Source organism: Polypterus senegalus, chromosome 8 (assembly GCF_016835505.1).
Source record: "Polypterus senegalus isolate Bchr_013 chromosome 8, ASM1683550v1, whole genome shotgun sequence".
In the NCBI taxonomy this organism is placed as follows: domain Eukaryota; kingdom Metazoa; phylum Chordata; class Cladistia; order Polypteriformes; family Polypteridae; genus Polypterus; species Polypterus senegalus.
In genome coordinates this window covers 116,177,310-116,190,242 of record NC_053161.1, presented here as the reverse complement: position 1 = coordinate 116,190,242, position 12,933 = coordinate 116,177,310, and the positions used below count along the sequence as shown (strand labels likewise).

The 12,933-nt window shown below is 34.1% G+C and overlaps 1 protein-coding gene across 5 annotated transcripts in view; it reads left to right on the top strand.

Annotated features, from left to right (window-relative positions):
* The window catches only part of arntl2 (aryl hydrocarbon receptor nuclear translocator-like 2), a 76,047-nt gene extending 63,681 nt beyond the window's left edge, over positions 1-12,366 (top strand). For 3 of the 5 annotated variants that reach the window (XM_039761665.1, XM_039761669.1, XM_039761670.1), the window contains 4 exons: positions 140-248; positions 7,296-7,386; positions 9,370-9,469; positions 10,023-12,366. In XM_039761665.1, the coding sequence (XP_039617599.1) occupies positions 140-248; positions 7,296-7,386; positions 9,370-9,469; positions 10,023-10,180 (458 nt within the window). In that variant the 3' untranslated portion in view covers positions 10,181-12,366. The remainder of the gene's footprint in view (positions 1-139; positions 249-7,295; positions 7,387-9,369; positions 9,470-10,022) is intronic. The other 2 variants (XM_039761667.1, XM_039761668.1) reach the window with 2 other exon arrangements.
* Positions 12,367-12,933: the final 567 nt, after the last annotated feature.

Below are 12,933 nucleotides of genomic sequence, written 5' to 3'. Positions count from 1 at the left end.
ACATACAGTGACAAGACAAGAATTGGAAGTTTTTTTTGTTGTTTTTTTTTTTTAGCTGGATAAAATCTTTAAAAAAACTTTTTTTTTTAATATTTATATCTTCTTTTCTTTTTATTTGTAAATATCTGTTGACATTCAGAATCAAGAAACACACACTTCCCAGCAATTCCTGGAAGCTCCAGTGGTACAGTGATTGGTGCCGGAAGTATTGGGACTCAGATTGCTAGTGAACTGATGGATGGCAATAGGTAAGAGAAAATTACCTCTGAATGCATTTTTGTGAAGTAAGTTCAATTTTGGTTTTGAAACTTCCTTGGTTGGCTTTCTCAGTGTTTGAATATTTGAAATTTTTGAAAGCATGGCAAATATTTAATCACAGTTCAGTTTGCTTATTTTTGTATTACCTATGAGGTATCTAAGTAATCCATGTAACAACCTTTGAAAGAATTCTAAACGTTGTCCCATTTGTACTATTGCTGAATGGATTTTAGCTGCTTTTCCAAAATTCACCCATATCCAAAGATGTACTTTAATACAGTTAACTGTATGCTGTTAGTATAGTTACTTTCATAAATGATACTTGTATAATTATGAGAAAAATTAAAAGTGATTATATTTGTGTATCCTATCATGATAATTAATATTTCATATATTTTATATGCATTTTAACCTCTGTTAGTTTCAAAGCTTCATGTCTGTTTTTACTTTTAACACCCTGTTACACAGCTCATAATACACCCAGAAAAATCGCAGCTTTCCCCTAGATATGCTGGTGTCAGATTATAAATCCATTTTAATAAAGAGCTTAATGATAAAAATGAGAAGCCTGTCTCCCCATTAAAAAATACTGTAGCATACAGTATCTTAAGACAAGAGTGGGAAATGTTTTATTTTTTTTAGCAGGATAAGATCTTTAAGAAACATTAATTTTTGAAATATTTTATTTTATATCTTCATTTCATTTTGATTGTGAATATATGGTTACATTCAGCATCAAGAAACACACACTTCTCAGCAATTCCTGAAAGGTCCAGTGGTACAGTGATAATGCATGACACTTATGCTTTTTATCTTTTTTCTACTCCTTTTACTGTATTTTGGTTAGCCAAGCCTTTAAAACTCCTCAGTACATACTATTCAGTCTATTGTCTAATGGCCTAATACTTTTCAGTTCATGTTTATTTGTACATACATACCGTAGAGCATTGACAGTTTGTTTTTAACTATGCTTATCATATTTTCCAGATTTTTATGTCTGATGCTATGAAAAGGTTGAAAGAAAACATTTTAAGAGCAAAATATTAAAATGTTTTTATTTATTATAATATCAATTCAGTTGTTTCTCAATCCGTATTTTAGTATGTTACCTTTTTCATACGCTCTGTTATACATCCATGTCTTGATGAGATAATCAATAATTACAACTTTTATAGTTGAATTCTAATATGTTTTGCCTCACCTAAAAATAGGTTTCTTCCTCACTGTTCATTTATTCCCTTGATATTGTCATATTCAACATTTCTATAAGAAAACTGGCATCCTAATTTACTTCTTAGCTTACGATGTCCACCTTCTCATGCAAAGGGATGTCTCAAAAAGTTATCACTTCTCATTACATGTAGTTGGAAGCTGAAAATAATTTTTTAAATTATAAATATTTTCCTTTATGTTCTGACATAGAAATAAACAACCGGTTTGTAGTTTTCTAATTTAGTCAAGAATAAATAAGCAAAAATAGATCAGCATTTCTGACAGATGCATGCATCTATCACTCGCTGTGAAGCTCCATTTGAAAATACTTACACCTTCATTTTCTTAGTCACATATTACAATTTATAGATACGGGCCAGAGCCTATCATAGCAAAACAAGAATTAACCACGGAAGGAAAGTATTGCACTCTCAAAATCGTACTTTTTCTCCTTTTTGTCACTAAACTAATGAGAAAGTCTACTAACCCTATCCCTGTTCCTTTAAAGATTTCTTTTTTTAATTAATCAGTATATGCCACAGTGCAGGTAGTCCCCAGGTTGAGGACATTCATCCTGCAACATACGAATGGGGCTGCAACGCATGCGCCTCAGTAACTGCTGCCCCGTCATCTTCGGCCTGGGGACACTGCAAGCAGTGGCTGGAGGGGGTCGATTTTGCTGCTGGCACAGTGTAGTGTCCCTCGGGCGTTTCCTGGCAACAAGCTATTTCACTGCCTGCCCACCACACACGGCTGCCTCGTTCAATCTCGGTGGGCGGCTGGTGATGATGCAAGCGGTGACAAGGATGTGGCTGAATGGAGGCCATTGAGGGTGAACGGGGAGGCGGGGGGTAGCATTATAGTGTGCCTCGGATGGCTGCCTGTTGAATGGGGGCAGTGGTGGGCGATTCACTACACGCCTTTTGCCGCTTAGTGTTTGTTCTTGGTGGGCGGACACTTCAGGCAGCATATTGTAGTGGAGGTGACTGTGAGGTGGGCTGGTGATGAACCGCCTGTCGCTGCCCCAGTCATTCTCAATATCAAGTCTGCTGTCTCTTGTCAGTACATCAGACGTGTCGATGACGGGTGCCTTCCTGCTGTGATAGCATGTACAGTGCTGTGTAAAAGAGCTCATCTTAACCTTTTGCCTTCACCCTTCAAGAATGTCACTGAAACACAAATCTGATGCAAGTGCTGGTGATACAGTAAAGAAGAGAAAAACCATCACCATTGAAAATAAAGTAGAAATAATAAAAAGGTCAGAGAGAGGTGAAACTCCATCATTCATTGGCAGAGCACTTGGTTACAGTCGGTCTACAATGGCATTTATTAAAATAATGTACCTGTTCCAACTTACATACAAATTCGACTTAAGTACAAACCTACAGTCCCTATCTTGTAAGTAACCTGGGGACTGCCTGTACTCCTATCCTACATTGCTTGCAGGAAAGAATTCATAAGCCTCTGTACTACTGTCATTAGGAAGGGGTCAGGAAATATTTTTAGACAAGGGCTATACATCACTGACTGCAAGTTGGAAGGCAGATGATTGAAATGTTGCTTGCAGGCTTGAAAGCTAGTATTGTCTTTGCAGTGAAAGACTGTATTTCTCTCTTTTTTTTTAAACTTTAAGGCTTTTAGAATAATGCTGGATCAATGTTACGTCTATATTTATGTTTAATTCAGAAACTGTAGAAATAATGTAGCTACCCTTGGCCAAATATTCATTGTTACAAGAAGGATGAACTTAGCTTGCCATCCTTCAAGTTGTGTACAGTAATTGGAGCTACATTTATCTTGCTTATAAAGCATCTTTAATTTCCATTTATTGTTTAATATCATTTATTAACACTAGAATTACCAGAGCCTACGAAAAAACTTGTAGGTCCGGCCCACCTTAAATCGCTTCTTAAATCCGTTCACACCTCTCCGCCAGCGTCTTTTGTCATCTAAATGTGCTGATAAAGACAAGCTGCAAGCAGCCGGCTATTCCATCCCCCCACCAACTTAGAAACACGAACTTCTCCCAGCTCATGCCTTGATTGATTATCTGGGAGTGAAGTGGAGTTTTGGAGTGGAAATAATATATCGTTATTTGGAAAACACTCATTTCATGTGTGTTCCGTTTCTACAGTAATCTGTGTAAACACATTGTTAAAACAGAAACTTTTTCATATTTTAGTAATAAATGTTACAAAATGTAGGCATAAACTATAAAATCTGTGAAGCCTGAAGTCCAGACTATCAAATAAACACTTTCATAAATGGTTCAAGAATGATACAACAGCTTCTGTGGCTTAGCGGGAAGATTTGGTGACTCCGAGGGCAGCAGGCTTGCCATGCCTTCAAGACCCGAGTTCGATTCTTTGCTGGGGAAAAAATGTTATTTTTTTTTTCTTTTTAACCTTCACCGCTCTGCCTGCCTGCCTGATCTCCCTGTCTATCTATATAGTAATAACAGTAATTTACAGTAATTTATTCTGCTTCCCTAATTTAATTTATTAACAGCTTCCCTGTCTGCCTATCATATAGTGCCTTTCCTTCCTATCTATATGTCTATCACCTTAGCTGTTTTTTCATATATCTGTTCTACAGCGCCTATGGGGTGTCAACTAGGCAATGATTTTCGGAATATATAAAGTCCTTCCTGAATATACTGTATAAAGTCAGAATTAGAATATATAAAGTCATTACCAAATATATAAAGTCAGTGTTGGAATATATAAAGTCATTCCTGAATATATCAAGTCAGCGTCGGAATATATAACCTCATTCCTGAATATATAAATTTAAAGTCAGATTATGTTAATATTAATTGAGTTTACTAAAAATGTACCTGAGTCATTTCAATGAGTTCCTAATACAACGTAATGAACTAAGTTAACAAAAACATCTTCAGAAAAATATAAAAAAAAAAACCCACTGTTCAGTTAATTCATTCAAAATGATGTATGTGCCCGGCATTTTGAACACTATATTTATTTATTCTTTTTGTATGGGCGCATTTTTGGATGAACCTCACAAGCCCGATTGACTCTGAGTGGCTTCTGTTGAAGTTTGCCTTTCACTAGTACAAGTGTAATGACAAGCACGGAAATTTTATATATTCGGGAATATTTTTATATATTCCAATGCTGACTTTATATATTCAAAAATGAGTTTTTATATTCCGACGCTGGTTATATATTATCGGGAATGATTTTATGTAAAGGGACAGACAGGCAGAGAAGTCACTAGATATACAGTATAAATAAACAGGGAAGGCACATGTACTGAAAGAAAAAAAAGATCATCATGTGCGTTGATCCTGCTGCACTGAATAAGCTCACGCACTCTAACAGGGGCCCCCAACCCCCGATCTTACTCTAAGTAACATCGCAAGTACAGACGCAAACCAAGTGTAATCAAGAGTCCCTGGTTCGATCCCCACTCACTCCTATATTTGCCATTTTCAGTAGTAAGCTGCTCTTTTTGTTAATATTATACAGTACCCACATACACTTGGTTTGCGTCTGTACTTGCGCTTTTACTTAGTGTCAGATCGGGGGGTGGGGGGTACATGTGCGTTGTGCAGCAGGATCAACGCACATGTTGATCTTTTTTTTCTTTCAGTACATGTGCCTTCCCTGTTTATTTATATATCTAGTGACTTCTCTGCCTGTCCGTCTCTCTATTATGCAGTGCTCTGTCTGTCTGTGTGTTATGGATCTTAAAAATAACAGTTATAAGGACACTTGTTCATGTTAATTGCAGTCTCAATTGTTAAAATATATTTTAAAAGGAGCATCCCACATGAAAATATAACAATCTCATTAACTGACAGTGCATACCAATTTGTAAATTGTATGTCCATTTGAGGTTAAAAATAAAAATAACACTTTGTCTCCAGCAGGGAATTGAACTCGGGTCTTTGAGGCATGGCAAGCCTACTGCCCTCTGAGTTAGCAAGTCTTAACGCTAAGCCACGGAAGCTATTGTATTGTCCTTGTCCATGAAATGCGTGTGTTCCAAATAACGATATATTATTTCCACTCTAAAACGCCACTTCACTCCCAGATAATCAATCAAGGCATGAGCTGTGAGAAGTTCGCGCACGTTCTAAGTCGGTGGGGGGATGGAATAGCCAGCTGCTTGCAGCTTGTCTTTATCAGCGCATTTACAGGACAAAGGACGCTGGCGGAGAGGAATGATGGGATTTAAGGTGGGCCAGATCTACAAGCTTTTTCGCAGGCTCTGGTAATTCTAGTGTTAAGGAATGATCGGACAAGATGATGACTTTTTTTTCTTTCTTTAATTTTTTTCCTCTCTAAATCACCAAAAGTGTGTTTCACAGCTGTTTTTGCCGTAGTTTGCAAAGCTGTACTTATCTTGGAACTCGCCTCTTAAGCTGTTTTATGGTAAAAAAAAAAAGACCATAGGTGATATTACTACATTGCCTTACAGTAACTTTAAGCAAAACCTGTCTATTTACACTATAAGGCAGCAATAGTAAACATACTACTTTGTATAACTAATGCAGAGTGAATTTGCATGCACTCGCATAACCTGATTAAGGTGAATAACTCGGTTAAGGCAGAAATCTGGTTTCTTAGAAACCCATGTTTACGTCGGCAAATAATCTTCGGAGTTCTCCTTTGTTAAAACGCTTCAGCGTTATTAAACTGCATAAAAAAGAGTTAAACTCTATTATTGGCCACCTTGAATCAGAAAATAAATATGACGCCTGTGATGATTGTCTTGTGTTTTATAAATATGTTTTGTCAAATTGACAATTATTTTTAGGTTTTCTGTTACCAGATTGCATGCAGCACATTTTGTTCTACTTCGCAGTGCGACTGAGCCCTGCAAAGGACTTGATACACATGTGCTTCTTACCTTCCAGTACTGCTGCTATAATAATAATGCAGGGTATTTTTTACTTCATTAAGATAAGTATTGCATTAGGTAACTCTTAAAGTAATCAGACTTTTAAAGTAATTGATAAGTAAAAAGCAATCAAACTTAAAGTAAAAAGTAATACTTTAAAAAGTAATCAGACTTTTAAAGTTCTGTTGCTGAGTTTAGCACTGTTTGCTCAGCTCAACATAAATTTAACAATTTCTGAAATGTTAAGAGTAATGCAGTCGCCCAGACAATTGCTTCTTGAAATGCATTTTGTGGACACTTCTACTGATGGTTGGTGAAAGCGTGTACGAAGCAAATACATGCACAGGCTGACAGGGTGTAACAGACATACACAGGCTACAAAATCCCTAACATTACCACATATCTGGATTATTCATGGAGAAATTAACTGTGTTAATCAGGCTTCACAGAGGCCAATAACCTGAGTCCTCTAACTAAAATAAGGGTTTACATGGCATTTTAGAAATTAGGTTTCTTTGATTAACCAGGTTAACTTACAGTCAGAGTTACAATAGGGCACTGTTTTATAAAAAATCAGAGGCAGATTAGTTATTCCCATGAAAGAATTCATTAATTGAGTAAACTGGAACATCAATAAAGGAGGAGTACTTTATGATATGCATGCTGCTATGGATGGGATGAAGATTGTGTAAAATGAATGGCCTGCCCTTTTGCTGCCTAATTCTGTAGGGAGTGAGAGAGAGAGAAAAAAGAGGCCCTTCTCACACCGTATAAGAAGAAAGTGTGTCACTATTCATCTATTTTAATTTTTTCCTTCCTTTTTATGTTCTGCCATAGGTTTACATTAAGTTATATTGAGTAAGTTTAATTAGTGTATTCAAATATGGATGTCTTTAATGGATATACTATGAATGAAAATCTTTTAATCTTTTTACTGCACTTTTTTTCCCCCTCTGAAGGTTAAACTCCTCACCATCTAGTGGGAATGCAAGCCCTTTCAGTGTAGTTCAAGACAAATCCGCACTGTCCTTAGTTCAAACCAGCAACCATGTAAGTATTAATATATAATTTCTTTTATATTTTATTTGATAGCAATAATGGCAACCAGTGCAAGTGACCTGTAACTTGTTAGATGTATAGACAACAAAGAAGACGATGTAATTTGGGCATGTATGTGCTCCCGCTTCGCCAATGTTTCCTTAACACTTAGATTTTGGAAAGTTTAGATATTTTTGTACTCTGATTATTTTCAGTCCTGATTACTTTATTTTATTTATACTGTATTTAAATTGATTTATTTATGTGTGCAAAAGTTATTATGTAATATGTTGAGACTTTAATGTGTTGATATCTATAATTGTCTTAACTTAGTACACAAGTATGCTGCATTCACAGTCTGATATGCACATTTTTGGTTAGTTGATTGTAAATGGATGGTAGATGGGATATCTGAACCTTATTAAGATGGAGAAAGGTTTTCTTTTATATATGTAAATTATTATTTAAGTTTCCCAGAATGTTCTGTTTATAACATAGAGGGCTTAGCCTTTCTTATGTTTTTAGAGTTTACTTTGGATAAGCATACTTATCTATCTTTTTATATTTATTTTTTTGAGTTTATAGGATTTTGCTATTTCACCAAGGCAATTTACATAGCTTTTCTTGTAAACTAATATTATGGGAACCGGTGTTCTCTTGTAAAAGACCATCATAAACTTTAAGTATTCCTTGAAATCCTTGAGGACAGTGTCCAACTAACTGCTGCAAAGAGCTAATTCAGTTTTATTTTTGTGAGATTCTCATACTCAACCCCAGGTTTTTGGGCCTTAATTTTTTTCTTCAACATTTTGTTATATCTTATAGCCATTGAATTTCTTTGTGGACAGCAGACTGTTACACTACATTTCCCCATGCACATTAATCAACATAATCCTTTGTTCAGTTTTGATGTAAAATTTTTGGCTTTTCATCTCCAACTCTCTAAGGTGCCCCATATATGTGAAGATGTAAATGAATGATGCCTTTCACGACATTTAATGGGTTTACCTTTTAGTAATGGGCATTTTTTGCTATGCAAATGCATAATGTCTCATTATTAGGATTGTTTATAACTGCGCTTATAGCTGTGTTTTGTTGCTGAGGAAGTGTGGAGCTGGCAGTTTTATAGCACTTTATCTTTCCTTTGTTTGTTGGTGATTGCGAACAAGCTTAATGCAGGAACACTGTAGAATTTGTGGTTTCTCCAGTGTAATTCACCTTTGTCACAACACCTGTGTATTTTTGATCTAATTCTGTCCTAGGACAGTTTTTGTAGTATCTTTCATTATCCCACTTGATTACTGGCAAGCCGATTCTTTAACCATAATTATATTTTTTTTCCTATTTGATGAAACCAGTAAATAGGTTGCTTCTTTATAAATAATTTGGATGAAAAATTTTAGTAGTCTTTTTAGTTTGAGTCAGTCACGTCTGATGTAGTATGCATTTACAAATATAGTATTGCTAAACTAACATGAATCATTAAGATGACCAAACACTAAAGCCACCTGGAAACAGAGGAAGAGGAAAATGAAATTGCATTTCGTACAGGCTCTATCTGTACTTAGTACGTTGTCTAGACCCTCCTTTATGTACTGCAGCACTGACAAGTGCAGATAAAAACATCATAGTTGCGCAATATTAGGTCCATTATAAAGGATGACACTTCCACTCATTCCCATTCCAGTACTACAAAGGGTAACTTGATCAAAAATAACATTTTTTTTCTCATTTTACTTTTATTCTTATTTCTAAAATGGATTAGTAGTAATGAAAATTCACTTATTACAAAATTGCTTTATTTAGTAATGATATAATGTCCAAAAATCTATGTACAACTGTAAAAAATTGTAGAAATGTCTATGAAGATATAGGGATAGGACTGCAGCCTCATACAACCTTTGAAGATTAACTACAGAGAATATGGCAGTGATACTGAGTCACAATTTGGTTGGAGATTAAATTATCTTCTGTTAAATGGTTCTTTGCTTTCAGGTGCCAAATGGAGAATCGGTGCACTCAGGATGCTCTGCAAAGCCTAGTGAAGAAAGTGATAGCCAGAATAGCATATTTCCACTTGGTAATGCTTTATTAAGTAAGATATTCTTTTTATTTTGTATGTGGGTAATAGTTTAAAAATAAAATAACTATTAATCATTATTGTTTTCACCTTAATAATTAATTTTAAAATTGAAGCAAGGAAATTAGGTTATAGCAGGTTGAAGAAGGTTTGCAAATAGTGGAATGTTACTGATGATTAGTGTTGCTGCCTAACATCTGCAGGGATCTGTAGTTGATAACCCCTACAGTCACTGTCTCTAGAGTTAGGATATTCTTCCATGTGGAATTTTGTGGGTTCTCCAGAGTGGCAAAAATCCTTAACATGTGTCACTGGGATGTGGGAAGAAAGTGATATGTCACACAGTGGACTGGAATCCCAACCAATGCTTCTTCAAAATGGTCCCGCTCTCTGACCCTATAATGGAAAAAACAGGTTTGGGAAATGAATGATGGAAAATTCAATTATTGTCCTTTTTAGCACATAGATGGGTCCTTATGTGTTATGATTAGTACTTTAGGATCTCTTTCTATGATCAATTAAAATGTTACACATAGCTTTCAGAGCTTATCTTTTCTGTTGTTTTCAGATGAGCCCTCTCAACTGGATCTTGATATGGTGGTGGGACCTGGCTTACCTAGCCTTAGTAACGATGAAACTGCAATTGCTGTAATCATGAGCATTTTAGAATCTGATAATGGACTAAATGATGCAGTGGACTTCAATGAAATGCATTGGTCTCTCTAGAGTTTTGTTTTTAAATGAATTTATTATTATTATTATTATTATTATTATTATTATTATTATTATTATGATTATTATTATATAAACTTATATTATGGGCAAAATGGTAAAAAAAGGACCAAACCATCATTTGTGATACAAAGTGAAATAGTTTTATTAACTGTATGAATTTTTCCCTGTCACATTTTACTATGTTTATCTGTAAAACTGTGTATGCAATTAGGGATATCATTTGTCTTAAGAAGATTGAGTAATTTATACCTAATAACTGTTCAGTAGTATAGCTGTTCTTTTCTGCTTAGTAAATGGAGTAGAGGGAGGTTTGGGGCTAGCCAGCCTGATAGTGGAAGGACCTATTTAAATTTTGTTTCAATTACTGCAAGAAAACAAGTTAATAGTTAAAGTCAAGATTACTCTTACATCACAAACAGATTAATCACAGTATCATACAGCTGAAGGTCACTGATAAAGTGAGTGTGCTTTAGTTACTGGGATTAAACAATTTAGGTTAGTAGAGCAACCCAATAAAAAATAGGCTTATTTTCTGTTACAGGCAGTAAAATGGTTTTACACAAATGCAAAATTTCCATACAAAGGAAAATAAAAATCATTTATTTATTTCTTAGAGAAATGAAAGCTGTATTCTTGTATTTTACTTGTTAATTATGGCATTTTAGATCTTTTTGTAATGTTTATTTTTTATGAAGCAGCCTCTATTGTGTTGATGTGTTTTTTTGTTTAATTTAGTATTTCAGTATTTAGCTTGAATCGTGTATTGGGTTTGCATCCATCTTTTTTGTGATGCTTTGAATTTTTTTTTTATCTTGGTAGGGTCCTTTTTATAAACCTCAGAAATGCAATTTATTCTTTGCTTTATTTGGAATGTGACTTTTCTAGGTTGCGCACTGCTTCACTATAGCAGATAAGAGAAGGTCTAAAAATTAGGTTATTTACCAAAATTTCATTAAAGCACTCGCCTGACCTTTTTATTACACGTTTAGATATTTTCCAGAAAATATAAAAATAGAATGACATCAATGTCTTTGCAAACAAAACTATTTATTGTTTGATAATAAATTATCAACATTATGAGATGTTTACTTTTTTGATACTGTATTGTACAAATGGGGACTGGGTAGAGATTTGGATTGTTTTGCTCAATGCATTAATTGTATGTATGTTTTGCAGCTTCTCATCATGTGTAAAATAGGTGATCTTTATGAGGATACTTAAAAGTGACAGTTTTATTCATTTCAAGAGATGTGGATTCATAATTTTATACTTGTGTTAATTTATCTGAAAATCTGTTTTTAAAATCAATGTTATGTTACATTCATAATACATTTCAAATTTCTATAAAACTGTAAATGGAGGTTTAAATTATACTAATGACAGTTAAAGTTTAAAGGTTAGCATTATGTAATAATTTTTTACCTGAATTCTACAAAAATCAATTGTTTATTAACATGTATTAACCTACAGGAATTCTCATTTTTTGTGGCTGGTAAGAAATTAATTATCTTGGATATAATCTGTATATGGAGTATTTTCTTAATTGGAATCTTAGTACATACTCTCATTTGCTCCTCACAAAACTAAACATTGTGGTCTTTTTTGATAGAGTTGTCTTTTGTATTTTTCTTTCACTAGTTTTAGCATGAAAGTGAATACAGTATCCCATTTACTGTTTTTAATGTTTGGAAGATAGTTTCTTTAGAAGTTGTAACACATATTAAGATTTGAAGTACACACTAAAGTTAACACAGTGACCTTCATTTTTAACCATTTATTTGGGTTTATGGTGACAGTAAGCTTTTGTAGGTACAGTAAGTTCTTTGCTCAAATTTACTTGAGAACTGTTCAAATTTTAGAACATTGGTTTCTTTAAAAGTGTTGAAGATATAATGAAAATTTCAATATACAGTAGGTATTCAAAATAAAATTCAGTTTAACTGTATTACATTACTACACGAGTCTCGAACCAGGTCATTGTAAACTGTCATGCATGTGTGATTTGTAACTATATTTGGAACTTATTATTTTTTTCCATGAAAGCATTGACTGTTTTCTTGTATAATGTCATTTTATACAGGTATTTGAAGCATTGCCCCTAATATACCATTTTGTAAATGTTTGTGGCAACTGCATCATACTCAGGATAATAAAACTTAAAGTATCTGTTTCTCCTATGTTCAATAATTAATTCCATTGCAATTTCTTTTTGTCACTTTTAGTTATTGTGCTTGTTTATCTTGCCAATCTCATGCTTAATGCTTCGAGAAACAACAAATGCCATCATCTTCTATGATATCTGTTTGGGATTGCAGGGATTTGTTGTTTTCAAGAAGTTTTTGGATGCATGCATTCATATAGTAGATTTAACCTTACCATAAAGAAAAAAAAATCTCTTAAAATTTCATATTAAGGTTATTTTGTATTACAGTGTCCTTCATTTTGCATACTGTTATTTTTATCATTGTTATAATAAGGTATATGATTTGATAAATGAAGTAGCAAGTAATTTATTCAAAAGAGTTATTTGTGTTTTGTCTTGGAATTTGGCCTATAGAATTTACAAATAATATTGCATTACTTTTGGGAATATATGTTTGTGTATGTTTCTATCAAGAAACACAGCTGTCAGACCTTAATATTTATTCCAGGTATTGATTGTATCTGGGCCTTTAGTAGGAGTAAAGTAGAAGTAATATGCTTCTGGCGTCATTATCAGCTTTCAAGCCATATAGTGTTTCCAT